The 15,916-nt window shown below is 48.5% G+C and overlaps 1 protein-coding gene across 24 annotated transcripts in view; it reads left to right on the top strand.

Moving 5' to 3' along the window:
• LOC140717693 (neurexin-2-like) overlaps positions 1-15,916 on the top strand; it is a 1,248,008-nt gene that overhangs the window by 519,932 nt on the left and 712,160 nt on the right. For 17 of the 24 annotated variants that reach the window (XM_073031347.1, XM_073031345.1, XM_073031342.1 and 14 more), the window contains 3 exons: positions 1,929-2,312; positions 5,009-5,212; positions 14,849-14,875. In XM_073031347.1, the coding sequence (XP_072887448.1) occupies positions 1,929-2,312; positions 5,009-5,212; positions 14,849-14,875 (615 nt within the window). The remainder of the gene's footprint in view (positions 1-1,928; positions 2,313-5,008; positions 5,213-14,848; positions 14,876-15,916) is intronic. The other 7 variants (XM_073031362.1, XM_073031351.1, XM_073031361.1 and 4 more) reach the window with 1 other exon arrangement.

Genomic DNA, 15,916 nt, shown 5'->3' with positions numbered 1-15,916 from the left:
GAAGTCATATGTGTGCCCACAGACATTGACTGCGCAACACATCCGTCTTCCTCGGACTTCGAGAGACTACTCCTATCTTGCACAAGGACTCCCAAGTCCCTTTGCATCTCTGCATGTTGAATTTTCTGCCCATTTAAATACTAGTCTGCCCATTTATTTCTTCCATCAAAGTTCATGACCATACACTTCCCAATATTGTATTTCATTTGCCACTTCTTTGCCCATTCCCGTAAACTATCTAAGTTTCTCTGCAGGCTCTCCTGTTTCCTCAACGCTACCCGCCTATCCTCCACCTATCTTTGTATCATCGGCAAATTTAGCCACAAATCCATTCATCCCATAGTCCAAATCATTGACTTACGCTGTAAAAAGCAGCGGTCCTAATACCGACCCCTGTGGAACTCCTGGTAACCGGCAGCCAGCTAGAATAGGATCCCTTTATTCCCACTCTCTGTTTTCTGCTGATCAGCCAATGCTCCACCTACTAATTCCACTGTAATTCCATGGGCTCTTATATTGCTAAGCAGCCTCATGTGTAGCACCTTGTCAAAGGCCTTCTGAAAGTCCAAGTACACCACTTCCATTGCATCTTCTTTGTCTACCCTGCTTGTCATTTCCCAAAAAAATTGCAGTAGGTTAGTCAAGCAGGATTTTCCGTTCAGGAAACCATGCTGGCTTTGGCCTATCTTGTCATGTGTCACCAAGTACTCTGTAATCATATCCTTAACAATCAATTCCAACAACTTCCCAACCACTGATGTCAAGCTAACAGGTCTAGAGTTTCATTTCTGCTGCCTCCCACCCTTCTTAAATAGCAGAGTAACATTTGCAATTTCCAGTCATCTGGTACATCATCAAAACACACCATCCCCACTGTGAACTGTGGTGGGGATGCTTCACTGCCGCAGGCCCTGGAAGGCTCGTGAAGGCAGAGGGTAAAATCAATGCAGCAAAATACAGGGAAATCTTGGAGGAAAATCTGATGTTGTAAGAGACCTGTGACTTGGGAGAAGATTTGTTTTCCAACAAGACAATGATCGCCAAACATAAAGCCAAAGCTACACAGGCATGGCTTGAAAAACAACGAAGTTACTGTCCTGTAGTGGTCAAGTCAGAGTGTGACTTAATTTCATTTGAGAATTTATGGCTGGATTTGAAAAGGGTTGTTCACTCACGATCCCAATGCAATCTGACAGAGCTTGAGCAGTTTTGTAAAGAAAAATGGGGAAAAATTGCGGTGTCCAGATGTGCAAAGCTGATAGAGACCGATCCACACAGACTCAAATTGTAATTGCTGCCAAACGTGCATCTACTAAATACTGACTAGAAGCGGGTGAATACTTATGCAATCAATTATTTTGTGTTTTATATTTGTAATTAATTTAAATCACTTTGTAGAGATCTGTTTTCACTTTGACACAAAAGTCTTTTTCTGTTGATCAGTGTCAAAAAAGCCAAATTAAATCCACTATGATTCAATGTTGGAAAACAGTAAAACATGAAAACTTCAGGGGTCGGGGGTGAATACTTTTGTACAGTACTGTATGTCATGAAATTTGTTGTTTTGTGGCAGCAGTACAGTACAATACGTTAGTTACTTGGTTACAATAAGAAATATTAAAAATAAATAGTGAGGTAGTGTCGATGGATTCATGGACCATTCAGAAATCTGATAGCAGAGGCGAAGAAGCTGCTCCTATGTGTCACACCCTCTCAATTCCACTTTATCCGGACTCATCACGGACCTGAGATGTAGACTGTCCACTCTCCTCTGCTCCGGTCAGTCCCAACTCCTGCTCTGCTGACTATCATGGTGAGCTCCTGTAATGGATTCCAGCATGTCTGCGTTGGAACAGTCTGAACAGGATGGGATGGGATGGGCCGAGCAGACTCCCTGATGGCTGTGCCTGTTCCCGTCCCACCCACAGGTTCGATCTCCGTCAACAGCCGTCACCTGCCCTTCATGGCGAACGGGGAGAGCGAGATTCTGGACCTGGACAGCGCCATGTACCTGGGCGGGCTCCCCGAGAACCGGCTGGACGTGGCGTTGCCGCCGGAGCTGTGGACGGCCTTCCTCAACTACGGCTACGTGGGCTGCGTGCGGGACCTGTTCATTGACGGCCAGAGCCGGGACGTCCGGCGACTGGCCGAGATGCAGGGCGCTGGTGGCGTGAGTGGTTTCTGCTCCCGAGAGACCCTCCGGCAGTGCGCCAGTGGACCCTGTCGCAATGGCGGCAGCTGCCGGGAGGGTTGGAATCGCTACATCTGCGACTGCACTGGCACAGGGTTCTTCGGCAGGAACTGCGAGACAGGTTGGTGGGGAGCTGGGGAATAGGGGTGGCGCTGGGGGGTGGGGGGGCATGAGGTGCTGGGGAGTTGGGGAGTGGCGCGTATCGAACTTGCTCTCCCACAGGGGCATCAGAGGCAGCAAACTCTCTCTCCCTCGAGACCCAGTGATGCTGACGTTGCTGCACCCTCGTGTTTCAGGGAGCACTGAACCCGCACTCTCACCGTCGGGCATCCTCGACACTGACCTCACTCTCCAATCCTCGGCCGCGAGGGACACCGAACTCTCTCTCCCGCTCATGGACGCAGGGGAGAGCATGAGGAACTTGTCTCCCTGAACTTGTTGGCGTCACTTCACAGCCTCTTCTCCTCCCAAGGGCAACCACCTCCACTTCAACCCACTCTCCCTGAAGGTCTCCTCTTCCTCTGGTGGGGAGACAAGGACCAGCTTCCCCCACTTCTCCGAAAGTCTCTCACCTCTCCTGTGCAGATGAACCACACAGAGGGTGCATCCTTCTTTCAGGGAGAGACCAGCACCAGCCCGACCCTCTGAAAGTCTCCCCACCTTGGGAAGCCCAGATCCAGCTCTCCCACTCTCCTTCAGTGGAGAAACCAGCACCAACCATCTCTCTTTGAAGGTCTCCCCTCCCTTAGATGGGGGAGGAATTAGAAATGTAGCCCTGGGCAGCCCTGAATGCTTCCTGCTCTGTCAACTTTAACAAAGGTATTCTACCCCCCGCTCACCTTCTACATCCAGTGAGGGGGCGTGGAATGTTAGTCTTACTATTTGGAGGTGACTCACGATGATGAGACACCACTGACCCTGAACCATCTCGATCCTTCCTGAGAAGATCCCACACTTCTCCTTTGCAGCTTGAGCTGACGAAGGCCCTCAGACGGGACTCAGAGCCCATGTCCCAGAGTGTGTGGGGTGGGGGGGGGGGGGGGATGTGGTGGCTGATGGCACGGAATGTGAGATACTGACCACCAGAGGCAACACAGTCCCATGTTCTGAAGGAGGGGTAGTGGTGGGTAACAACACTGGTCCCTGCTGGTAACAACCAGAGACCTGAGTCACCAGAGAGACGCTGACTTCATTAATATACAGATCTGTACTCAGCACAACGTGCAACCATTCTCCTGGGGATCCTCTCAGCTGAGCCTCCCAATCTCCAATTTCATACATCACCGCGAAACGTAAGGAATTCTGCAGACGTGGAAATCTTCATCAGCACACTCAAAACGCTGGGGGACTCAGTAGGTCAGGCAGCATCTATGGAGAGAGATAACCAGACCCTTCATCAGGACTGGAAAGGAAGGGGGATGAAGCCAGAATGAGAAGGTGGGGGAGAGGAGGGGTACAAATAGGCAGGTGAGAGGTGAGAGGGTGGTTGTACTGGGGGGATGAAGTGAGAAGCTGGGAAGTGAGAGGTGGAAGAATTTGTCTTTGCACATTGATAGTTTGTCTGTCTTTGTGAGTAGCTTTTCATTGATTCTATTGTATTTCTTTGTTCCACTGTGAAGGCCTGCAGGAAAATGAAACTCAGGGAAGTGTATGGTGACAGATACGTACTTCGATAATAAATTAACTTTGAACTTTGTGGTAAAGGGTTGGAGAGGAAGGAATCTGATAGGAGAGGAGGGTGGACTATGGAAGAAAAGGAAGAAGGAGGGGCATCAGAGGAAGGTGATAGATAGGTGAGGGGAGGAGAAGGGGTTCAGGTTCTCCTCTTCCCCCTTCCTTTGCAATCCTGACGAAGGCTCTCGGCCCTCAATAGATGTTGCCTGACCTGCTGAGTTCCTCCAGTATTTTGTGTGTGTTTATATGCTTAAGATCAAAGCTAACACCAGGTGATTCCATACAATTTTAACAGCTGTGGTGACATTGCTCACTTTAATATTCAGAGTCTGACAGCGCTTCCTTTGAATGACAAACTACAGTGAGACACACCAGAATGTTCAAACACCTTTCCCGGGACAAAATAACTCACACAGATTCTGGGGACAGAGATCCCAGACACCCAAGCTCTCTGAGCACACACAAACATCTCAACTATTAACACATCAAATCTGCCTGTGACCGCGTTTGATGTGCTAAGTGAGAACATGGTCTGTCAGAAAGGTACAAATAACAGCGCATGATAAAGATTTGTCACAGGGACGTTGAAACATACAGTGAAATATATGGGCACCACAGTCCGAGGATATGCTGAGGGAAGCCCACAAGTCTTACTGTGCTTTTGATGTCAACGTACTGGGGTGGCCCAGTAGCACAAAGGTTAGCTCAACGCTTACAGCACGGGTGACCCAGGTTCAATTCCTGCTGCTGCCTGTAAGGAGTTTGTGTGCTCTCCCCATGACCCTGTAGATTTCCTCCAAGTTCTCTGGTTTTCACTCACAGTCCAAAGTCATACTGATGGGTAGGTCATTGTATATTGTCATGCGATTAGGCTAGGGTGAAGTTGGGAAGATTTCTGGGCGGCATGGCTTGAAAGGTCTATTCTGAACTGTATATCAATCTCCCAACCCTAATCCCGTACGTCTTTGGATGGTGGGAAGAAACGCACCCTCTGTGTGAAGTCGCCCTTCTGTTCCTATCAAATCCCTCTGGCCGTTGGTCCCATGACCCTGTGCACATTCACCCTGTCTGTAACCCTGTAACCCCCACTGCTGATCTTTCTGCACCCCTCACTGTCTGATCTGCTCTCCCCCCCCCCCCCAGAGGGCACTGTTCTGAGCTACGACGGCAGCATGTACCTGAAGATCATGATGCCCCTGGTGATGCACACGGAGGCAGAGGACATCTCGCTGAGGTTCATGTCCCAGCGAGCCTACGGCCTGCTCATGGCCACAACGTCCAAGGACTCTGCAGACACCCTGAGGCTGGAGCTGGATGGAGGGCGTGTAAAACTCACGGTTAACCTAGGTAAGCCCTCCTTCCCCTCTCCCCCTACCGAGGATTACGGCTACCTTTGCCACAGCGACAAGTATTGTCCAGTCAGATCTGAAGAAGCAAGGATCCTTCTGTGTCCACCTCACTGTGTGACCAAACACAGTTGTCAGTCTGACCAGACATGTTCACCTCCTTTGTCCGTCTGACCATGTGACCAGACACGGTCACCTCCCTCGTCCGTGTGACCAGACGCGGTCACCAAGTGTGTCTGCTCTTCCTGATGGCTGTGCTCTCTATCCTGAGGGAAAATGGGCTGCCATTCAGTCAAATGTTGCTTGTCCCCTGTGTGGACACAGTCTGTCCCCCTGCTCCTCATTGGTCTGAGTGGATGAAACTTGGCATCTTCCTTAAAACATCTGTGAATTTGTCTGCTGCACCATTTTTTGTCAGTACTGGTCAACTCCCCAGTCTCATCTGTTCTCGTCTGATGTTGTGTCCTATCCTCTAATTGTCTCACACTGTTCTTCCCAGTAAGTCCACCACTCCCTGACGCCCGATCTCATCACCATGGTCACCTCGCCTAGTGGGTGCACCATTGTCAGCTGTGATGGTGACTTGTTTCCATGGTAACTGGATGGTCTGAGCCTCCCGCATCGCGAATTCTCACTTCCAGAATTGGTGGTGCAGGCTCTCCCTGGAGTTCAGCCATAACAACAACTCACAGTTGGAGGGAGGAGGGAGGAATGGAGGGAGAGTGGGGGGGCACCCGTTGCCATGGAAACACATTGGAACATCACTGCTGGTACAACCAGGAACAGGAGCAAAGGCAGGTGGTTAAACCCCACCCCACCTCAACCTGGCTGGAGAGAGTCCTCCAGGAGGGGCAATAGGAAACTAACTAGAAAGGGAAGGGGGTAACGAGATGGGTATGAGGAGGGTATTGAGAATGGAGGGGATCTGAGGAATTTGAATGAGATGGGGGCTGGATCAAAGATTGGAGGAGTAGGCATGAGATAGGGATGAGGGGGGAGGTGGAGACTGGGGAGATGTGGCAAGGGCGTATATGAGGTGGGTAATTAGCGGGGTGCAAGGGGTATCACTGAGAAAGGGGAGGTGACCAAGGAGATCAGCGAGCGGGAATGAGATGGGATAAAGAGCAAGCTGGAGACTGGAGTGTGAAAGAACTCCATTCAGCAGAATGGCTTGGGAGTGAGGAATGGTGGTGTTGCGGAATGAGGGGATTAAAAAAGATCGATGGTGTGGGTAAGTTAATGGGTGAGGAGGGTCATTGAGAGTGGTGTGAGGCTCACTGAGATATGAAGAGTGGGAAGGAGATGGGTGAGGAGGGTCATTGAGAGTGGGGTGAGCCTCACTGAGATGGGATGAGGAGGATCATTGAGAGTGGGGGTGAGGCTCACAAAGATGGGATGAGGAGGGTCATTGAGAGTGGGGTGAGCCTCACTGAGATGGGATGAGGAGGGTCATTGAGAGTGGGGGTGAGGCTCACTGAGATGGGATGAGGAGGATCATTGAGAGTGGGGGTGAGGCTCACAGAGATGGGATGAGGAGGGTCATTGAGAGTGGGGTTGAGGCTCACAGAGATGGGATGAGGAGGATCATTGAGAGTGGGGGTGAGGCTCACAGAGATGGGATGAGGAGGATCATTGAGAGTGGGGGTATGAAGGAGACTCGGGCGGAGATGGTGGAGGGGTTTTGGGAATGGGGCAGGAACGAGATGGATGCAGTTGAGAATTGGGGGATCAGTGGTTTTCTTGGGGAATCTCAACAGAAGCTTTGATTGGGAATGGAGGTGGGCGTTCAATAGCACATCCTTCACACCTGTCCCAAAGACATTGTTCCACAGGCATTCAGGATAAAGGTTGTGCTAGGTTTAGAACGGGTCAGGTAAAGGTTGTGTTGGTTTCAGTGGGGATCAGGTAAAGGTCATGTTAGGTTCATTAGGAATCTCTTTTGAATCCAATAAGGCTTGGAGTAAAGGTCGTGTTGGGTTCATTTGGGGTCAGGACCAATGTCAGATGTTGGGATGGAACATGCATAAGGATAAGACATTCTAGCTTCCCTACAGATTCATTTTAACAAGTTGGGTTGGGATACATTGCACATCCCACAGGAACCTGCCAGGAAAAAGGTGGGTGAGCAGACGAATGAATAGGTGAGGGGTGATTTGGATCTGGGACAGCCCATTGCTCCTGCGTCTGGTGAATGTAACCTGTCAATGTGACCTCTGTTCTCATTATTCCGGAGCTGTGGTATGGATTACAACCCTCAGATTTCCCAACACTGCGAACAACAGCTAGTGGTCTTACTTGCCCATTTCTGGGAGACAAGCCCGGCTTCAGGCATTGAAGAGATGCCTTTTTCAGTAAGCGGAGATTTGGAGCCAGCATTCACTGTGAAACAAAGCAGATTATGTCTCTTTGTGTGTCGGAGACTGACACCGAGTGGAGAGAATGTGACAGTGTATGTTCAAGACACAGAGATCAGCTCGAAAGGAAGCAGCCAATCAATGTCTCTGAAACAATTAGAAAGAGTCAGCTCAGGTAACTTATTAACAAGTTAAAAACAACATTCATTGTAGGAGGTACAGAAAAACTACCAAGTCACAACACATCTAATACATCCATCTTCCCGAGTAACGCAGATACCTCCCTGTGAAAGTCAATGTCCAGTACACACACCGTCCAATGCACAAACACCGGGTTAACACACTGTCCAATAAACACACACCCTCTGGTTAACACGCCATCCAATACTACACTCATGGTGTAACATACTGTCCAATACACACACTCCCTGTGTAACACGCCGTCCAATACACACACTCCCTGTGTAACACACCACACAATACACACTCTTCCTGTGTAACACACTATCCAATGCACACACTCCCTGTGTAACGTGCCGTCCAATACACACACTTCCTGTGTAACACACTATCCAATGCACACACTCCCTGTGTAACGTGCCGTCCAATACACACACTCCCTGTGTAACACACCATCCAATGCACACACTCCCTGTGTAACACGCCGTCCAATACACACACTCCCTGTGTAACACACTATCCAATGCACACACTCCCTGTGTAACGTGCCGTCCAATACACACACTCCCTGTGTAACACACCATCCAATGCACACACTCCCTGTGTAACACGCCGTCCAATACACACACTCCCTGTGTAACACACCACACAATACACACACTCCCTGTGTAACACACCATCCAATGCACACACTCCCTGTGTAACATGCCGTCCAATGCACACACTCCCTGTGTAACATGCCATCCAATACACACACTCCCTGTGTACACAATGTCCAATATAGACACTCACAGTGTAAAACACTGTCCAATGCACACAGGCCCTGTGTAACACACCATCCAATACACACACTCACTGTGAAACCCACTGTCAAATACACACACTCCCAGTGTAACACTGTCCAATACACACGCTTCCTGTGTAACACACTGTCCAATATGTACACTCCCCTGTAACACACCGTCCAATACACACTATCCCTGTGTAGCACTGTCTAATACACACGCTCCCTGTGTAACATGCCATCCAATGCACACACTCCCTGTGTAACACGCCATCCAATGCACACACTCCCTGTGTAACGTGCCGTCCAATACACACACTCCCTGTGTAACACACCATCCAATGCACACACTCCCTGTGTAACACGCCGTCCAATACACACACTCCCTGTGTAACACACCACACAATACACACACTCCCTGTGTAACACACCACACAATACACACACTCCCTGTGTAACACACCATCCAATGCACACACTCCCTGTGTAACATGCCATCCAATACACACACTCCCTGTGTACACAATGTCCAATATAGACACTCACAGTGTAAAACACTGTCCAATGCACACAGGCCCTGTGTAACACACCATCCAATACACACACTCACTGTGAAACCCACTGTCAAATACACACACTCCCAGTGTAACACTGTCCAATACATACGCTTCCTGTGTAACACACTGTCCAATATGTACACTCCCCTGTAACACACCGTCCAATACACACTATCCCTGTGTAGCACTGTCTAATACACACGCTCCCTGTGTAACATGCCATCCAATGCACACACTCCCTGTGTAACACACCATCCAATGCACACACTCCCTGTGTAACACAACACGCAATACACACACTCCCTGTGTAACACGCCATCCAATGCACACACTCCCTGTGTAACACGCCATCCAATGCACACACTCCCTGTGTAACACACCACGCAATACACACACTCCCTGTGTAACACGCCATCCAATGCACACACTCCCTGTGTAACACACCACGCAATACACACACTCTCTGTGTAACACGCCCTACAATACACACACTTCCTGTGTAACACGCTATCCAATACACACACTCCCTGTGTACACAATGTCCAATATAGACACTCACAGTGTAAAACACTGTCCAATGCACACAGGCCCTGTGTAACACACCATCCAATACACACACTCACTGTGAAACCCACTGTCAAATACACACACTCCCAGTGTAACACTGTCCAATACACACGCTTCCTGTGTAACACACTGTCCAATATGTACACTCCCCTGTAACACACCGTCCAATACACACTATCCCTATGTAACACTGTCTAATACACACGCTCCCTGTGTAACATGCCATCCAATGCACACACTCCCTGTGTAACACGCCATCCAATGCACACACTCCCTGTGTAACACAACACGCAATACACACACTCCCTGTGTAACACGCCATCCAATGCACACACTCACTGTGTAACACGCCATCCAATGCACACACTCCCTGTGTAACACACCACGCAATACACACACTCCCTGTGTAACACGCCATCCAATGCACACACTCCCTGTGTAACACGCCATCCAATGCACACACTCCCTGTGTAACACGCCATCCAATGCACACACTCCATGTGTAACACACCACGCAATACACACACTCCCTGTGTAACACGCCATCCAATGCACACACTCCCTGTGTAACACACCACGCAATACACACACTCCCTGTGTAACACGCCATCCAATACACACACTCCCTGTGTACACAATATCCAATATAGACACTCACAGTGTAAAACACTGTCCAATGCACACAGGCCCTGTGTAACACACCATCCAATACACACACTCACTGTGAAACCCACTGTCAAATACACACACTCCCAGTGTAACACTGTCCAATACACACGCTTCCTGTGTAACACACTGTCCAATATGTACACTCCCCTGTAACACACTGTCCAATACACACGCTCCCTGTGTAACATGCCATCCAATACACACACTCCCTGTGTAACACGCCATCCAATACACACGCTCCCTGTGTAACACACCACGCAATACACACACTCCCTGTGTAACACGCCGTACAATACACACACTTCCTGTGTAACACACTGTCCAATATGTACACTCCCCTGTAACACACCGTCCAATACACACACTCCCAGTGTAACACTGTCTAATTCACACGCTCCCTGTGTAACACGCCATCCAATGCACACACTCCCTGTGTAACACGCCGTACAATACACACACTTCCTGTGTAACACACTATCCAATGCACACACTCCCTGTGTAACATGCCATCCAACGCACACACTCCCTGTGTAACATGTCGTCCAATGCACACACTCCCTGTGTAACATACTGTCCAATACACACACTCCCTGTGTAACACGCCGTCCAATACACACACTCCCTGTGTAACACGCCATCCAATGCACACACTCCCTGTGTAACACGCCCTACAATACACACACTTCCTGTGTAACACACTATCCAATACACACACTCACTGTGAAACCCACTGTCAAATACACACACTCCCAGTGTAACACTGTCCAATACACACGCTTCCTGTGTAACACACTGTCCAATATGTACACTCCCCTGTAACACACCGTCCAATACACACTATCCCTGTGTAACACACTGTCCAATATAAACACTCACAGCATAACACATTATTCAATACACAGAATCCCTGTGTAACATGTCGTGAAACACACACCTTCCCTGTGTAACACACCGTCCAATACACTCACTCCCTGTGTAACACACCATCCAATACACTCGTTCCCAGTGTAACCCACTGTCCGATACACACACTCTCTGTGCAAACCCCCGTCTAATACACACACACACCCAGTTTAACACTGTCCAATACACACGCTCCCTGTGTAACACGCTGTCCAATACACACACTTCCCGTGTAACACACCGTTCAATACACACGCTCCCTGTGTAACTCACCATCCAATACACACGCTCCCTGTGTAACACACTGTCCAATACTCATGCTCCCAATGTAACACACTGTCCAATACGCACACTCCCTGTTTAAAACGCCATCCAATGCACACACTCCCTGTGTAAAACGCCATCCAATGCACGCACTCCCTGTGTAACACACCATCCAATACACACACTCCCTGTATAAAACACTATATGATACACACACACACACACACACACACACACACACACACACACACACACACACACACAATCTCCATGTAACGCACTGCCTGCCGTACATATCTACCTGCGTAATGTGCTGCCCAAGGTACGTGTCTCCCAGCCTAACGCTCTGCCCGACATACACATCTCCTTGCGTAATGTGCTGCCTCATATACACATCTCCCTGCATAACATATTCCATACTATGCCTGTTTCTGTATCCTGAACATACCTTCTCCTTTTAAACGTTAAGGGGAGCTCCTGGAATCTGTCCCTGCTGAGACCTTTCTATTTTGTGGCGACATTGGGATAATTGCCGATCTTTCCTGTCTCTGGGATGGTTGTAACTTCCCGACCTCCATACCAGCAGTCATCCATGGTACTTGACATACTGCAGCTCCCCACACACCCCCTTCCTCTCCCTTTCATGTTCACCCTCTCATCGACGGTCCAAACCCTTCAATGGTCTGGATCTGCGGCCACAGCAAACAGCCACGTCAACGGTGACCTACGACCCCAGCCCCTTTGGGAGCTGTCACCCGCCGATTCCGGCAGGTGAAAGACCGGGACTGGATGGGACATGCCGGGAGTCCCTGGGTTCCCTGAGTACTGGGGGGCAGACTGTTTGTCAGCACTCGGCGTAGTGTGACCACCCCGCTGTTGTGTGACCTCTTGTGTTAGTTGCATCAGGGTCCTGTGGTGGTGTGTGAGTGTTGAAAGGGTGTTTGTGTGTGTGTGTGTGTGTGTGTGTGTGTGTGTGTGTGTGTGTGTGTGTGTGTGTGTGTGTGTGTGTGTGTGTGTGTGTGTGTGTGTGTATGAAGTATGAGGGAGATGTGTGTCAATGTATGTGCAGTGTGACAGTTGTGTGTGAGTCTGTATGTGTGTGACCATGTGATTCTGTGTGTGGGGCTGTGTGTAAGGAAGCTGAAGGGAAATTTTTGTGTGTGTGTGTGAGGCTTATGTGTAAGGTATGAGTGACTGTGTGTGAGACATTTGTGTGCAAGGTGTGAGTCTGAGTGTGTGTTTGTGGAGGGCTGTGCAAGTGAGTGGATTGGTAAGGGAGAATGTTTGTGAGTGTAAATCTGTGAGTGTCTGTGTGTGTCTCTGAATGTTTATGTACAAATATTTTGGTGAGAGGGAGTGTGTGTATCTGTGTTTCTGGACACTTGACTGTTTGTATGTTTGTCCAAGTGTGAGTTTGTGTGTCTGTGTATGTGTGCACGTGCATCTGTGTATATATGTCTGTGTGTATTTCTCTATGTGTTGTTGTGTATTTGTGTGTGTGTGTCTGTGTGTATTTGTGTGTCTGAGTGTGTGGGGTGTCTGTTAAGTGTGTGTGAGTGTGTGTCCGTCCATGTTGTCCTGATTGTTAGTAACACAGAGCTTGTGTGATTGTTACTGTTGTATTTGGTTTTAACAGGCTAACTGTCCAGGGCAGGTAGCCTTACAGTGAGACCCCAGCCAGCCTGACACAAAAGGATGTGACATTGTTTCGTGACTCTCTGGGCATCTCAGAAGAGCTTATTCCTCCCCCTTCCCCCACCCCTGACCTGTTGGTGCAGTTGGTAACTCACTTGTTGGGACAGCATGGGCGTGGGGAGCCTGATGTGTCTTGGTTGCTTGGTCTCTGCCCCTGACCATCAGATACTTTTGAAATTTCCAGAACAAAGTTCTGTTCTCCCACTTGGAGACAGTTCCTAGATCTCTGACACAGTCAGACAGTGAGTGGTGTGCAGTGTGTATCTGCTGTTCCCCACCCCCCCCCCCACCACTCTCTGAGACATCAGGAGGACTCTACGTTGTTCAGACACCGGGACCAGACCGCCCTTCTGTGGATGGGCCCCCCTCTGATGTCACCAGGGAGGGTTGGGCTGTTTGATGGACATGGGTTGGCGTTGGGTCACTGGACCGTGGCTGTTTGCGTTCCACTTTTCTGTGATGGTTGACGACACGTGTTGAACCCCCAGGCCTGGCTGAAAAATGACCCCCCTCGCTCCAGAATGGCTGCCTCAATGGAGATGATGGTAGTGAAGTGTGTTGGGTTGACAGAACCCCGAGGGGCAAGGCACCGATGATCAGCATTTCCAGTAAACTCAGACACCTTCAGGTCCTGGGGTTAATGAGCGAGAGAGACACACTGGCTCAATTACTCCCTCCAAAGGCAAAGGGGAAAGGTCACCGAGCATGTCCAACATCTGCTAATGATGAGGGTCTTTCCTCCACACTGCATTGAGGGAGGGGTTGAGGGCATAGCTAAGAAATCTGCGGTCACTTAGACAGGGACATGTAGGAAAAGATTGGCGGGATCTGGGCCAAACGCCAGCTTAAATGGCAATCCTGGTCAGCATATGGACCAGATATGTGGACAGGTGTGTGGATGAGAAAGGCTGAGAGGGTCCAGTATGAGTCAGAAGAAATGACTTGGATGAGGTGAGGGCATGTCCTGGGTGGTGAGGGTCCTTAATGATGGATGGTCTTTAATAACCTGGGTAATCCTTAATGTTCTGGGTGATAAAGGTCAGTAATGATGGACAGTCTTTAGTAATCTGGATAGTCCTTAATGTCCTAGGTGATGAGATCCTTAGTAACCTGTGAGAGTAGGCAGCTGACTTCATGTGCTTGTGTCTTTGAACTGGGGTTTGAATGCATGGCCTTTTCTCTGGGGAATAGACAGTTACCAGCTGGATCTGACCTGAGTTGGAGCAGGTTCAACAAGCATACACTGTCTTAGCACCTGAGAATATCTGGTTGAGCTGGATTGAACTTGGAGAGATTTAGTTGACACAGTGGATCATATTTAGATGAGGGAGTTGGAGAGCCTGGAGTTTCCTTGGAATGCTGATATCTGAGTGAAAGGCTTCAGTCGATCTCTTACCAAATTTATTATCAAAGTCAGTATCTGGCGCTATATACTACCTGGAGATTCATTGCCTCAATAAGTCTTACGTCCAAATTTCTGTTTTTAACTCTGCCTGTAATTGATATAACAGAGAGGAGGGGTCACTGCTTGCGTTAAATAGCCTTTTAACACGTGTCTGTCCCCAGAAGGTGGCTATGAATAGTTTGGGATGTCTGCAGAAGTTACCTTGAAGGACTTAAATCTGCTTTCTCTTTTCTTCATCCTGTTTCTTTTTCACATCCAGACTGTGTCAGGACTAACTGTAACCCTAGTAAGTGGTGGTTCAATTTTATACGTTTTTGTTTGATGTTTTAGTAATGATGACAATGAACTGATGATCTGTTGTGTTAGCGGTGGGAGGGAATCAGAATCAGGTTTATTACTACCAACAAACTGTGCGTCATGAGATTTGTTTTTCAGCAGCAGTACAGTGCAATACATAGAAAATTACTCTAAGTTACAATAAGAAACAGAAAAATGTGAGTGAGTGTTCATGGTCCATGGTCCATTCAGAAATCTGACAGTGGAGAGGAAAAGGCTGTTCCTAAAACATTGAGTGTGTGTCTTCAGGCTTCTGTACTGCCTGCTTGATGGTAGCAATGAGAAGAGGGCATGTCCTGGGTGGTGAGGGTCCTTAATGATGGATGCTGCACTTTTGAGGCATCATCTTTTGAAGGTGTCATTGAAGGTGGGAAGCCTAATGCCCATGGTGGAGATGGCTGAGTGTACAACTCTCTGCAGCTTTTCCCAATACCGTGTAGTAGAGCTTTCATACCAGGCGTTGATACGGCCGCTTAGAATATTCTCCATGGTACATTTGTAGAAATTTGCAAGTGTCCTTGGTACACATCAAATCTCCTCAAACTCCAAATGAAATATAGCGGCTGTCAGAATAAGGATCATATTCAATATCACCGGCATATGCCATGAAATTTGTTGTGTTTGAGCAAGCAGCACATTGCAGTATATGAATTAGAGTAAATATATAAATATATTAAATAGTTAAATTACAGTGCCTAAAAGTATTCAACTCCCCCCCCCCCAGAAGTTTTCATGTTTTATTGTTTTACAACATTGAGTCACAGTGGATTTAATTTGCCTTTTTTTGACACCGATCAACAGAAAAAGACTCTTTCGTGTCAAAGTGAAAACAGATCTCTGCAAAGTGATATAAATTAATTACAAATATAAAACACAAAGTAATTGATTGCATAAGTATTCACCCCATTTAATATGACACACCAGATCATCACTGGTGCAGCCAATTGGTTTTAGAAGTCGCATAATTAGTTGAATGGAGATCACCTGTTCA

This window comes from Hemitrygon akajei, chromosome 28 (assembly GCF_048418815.1).
Source record: "Hemitrygon akajei chromosome 28, sHemAka1.3, whole genome shotgun sequence".
Taxonomy (NCBI): Eukaryota; Metazoa; Chordata; class Chondrichthyes; order Myliobatiformes; family Dasyatidae; genus Hemitrygon; species Hemitrygon akajei.
Note: the sequence above shows the minus strand (reverse complement) of the source record. Positions and strands in the feature narration are given on the sequence as shown.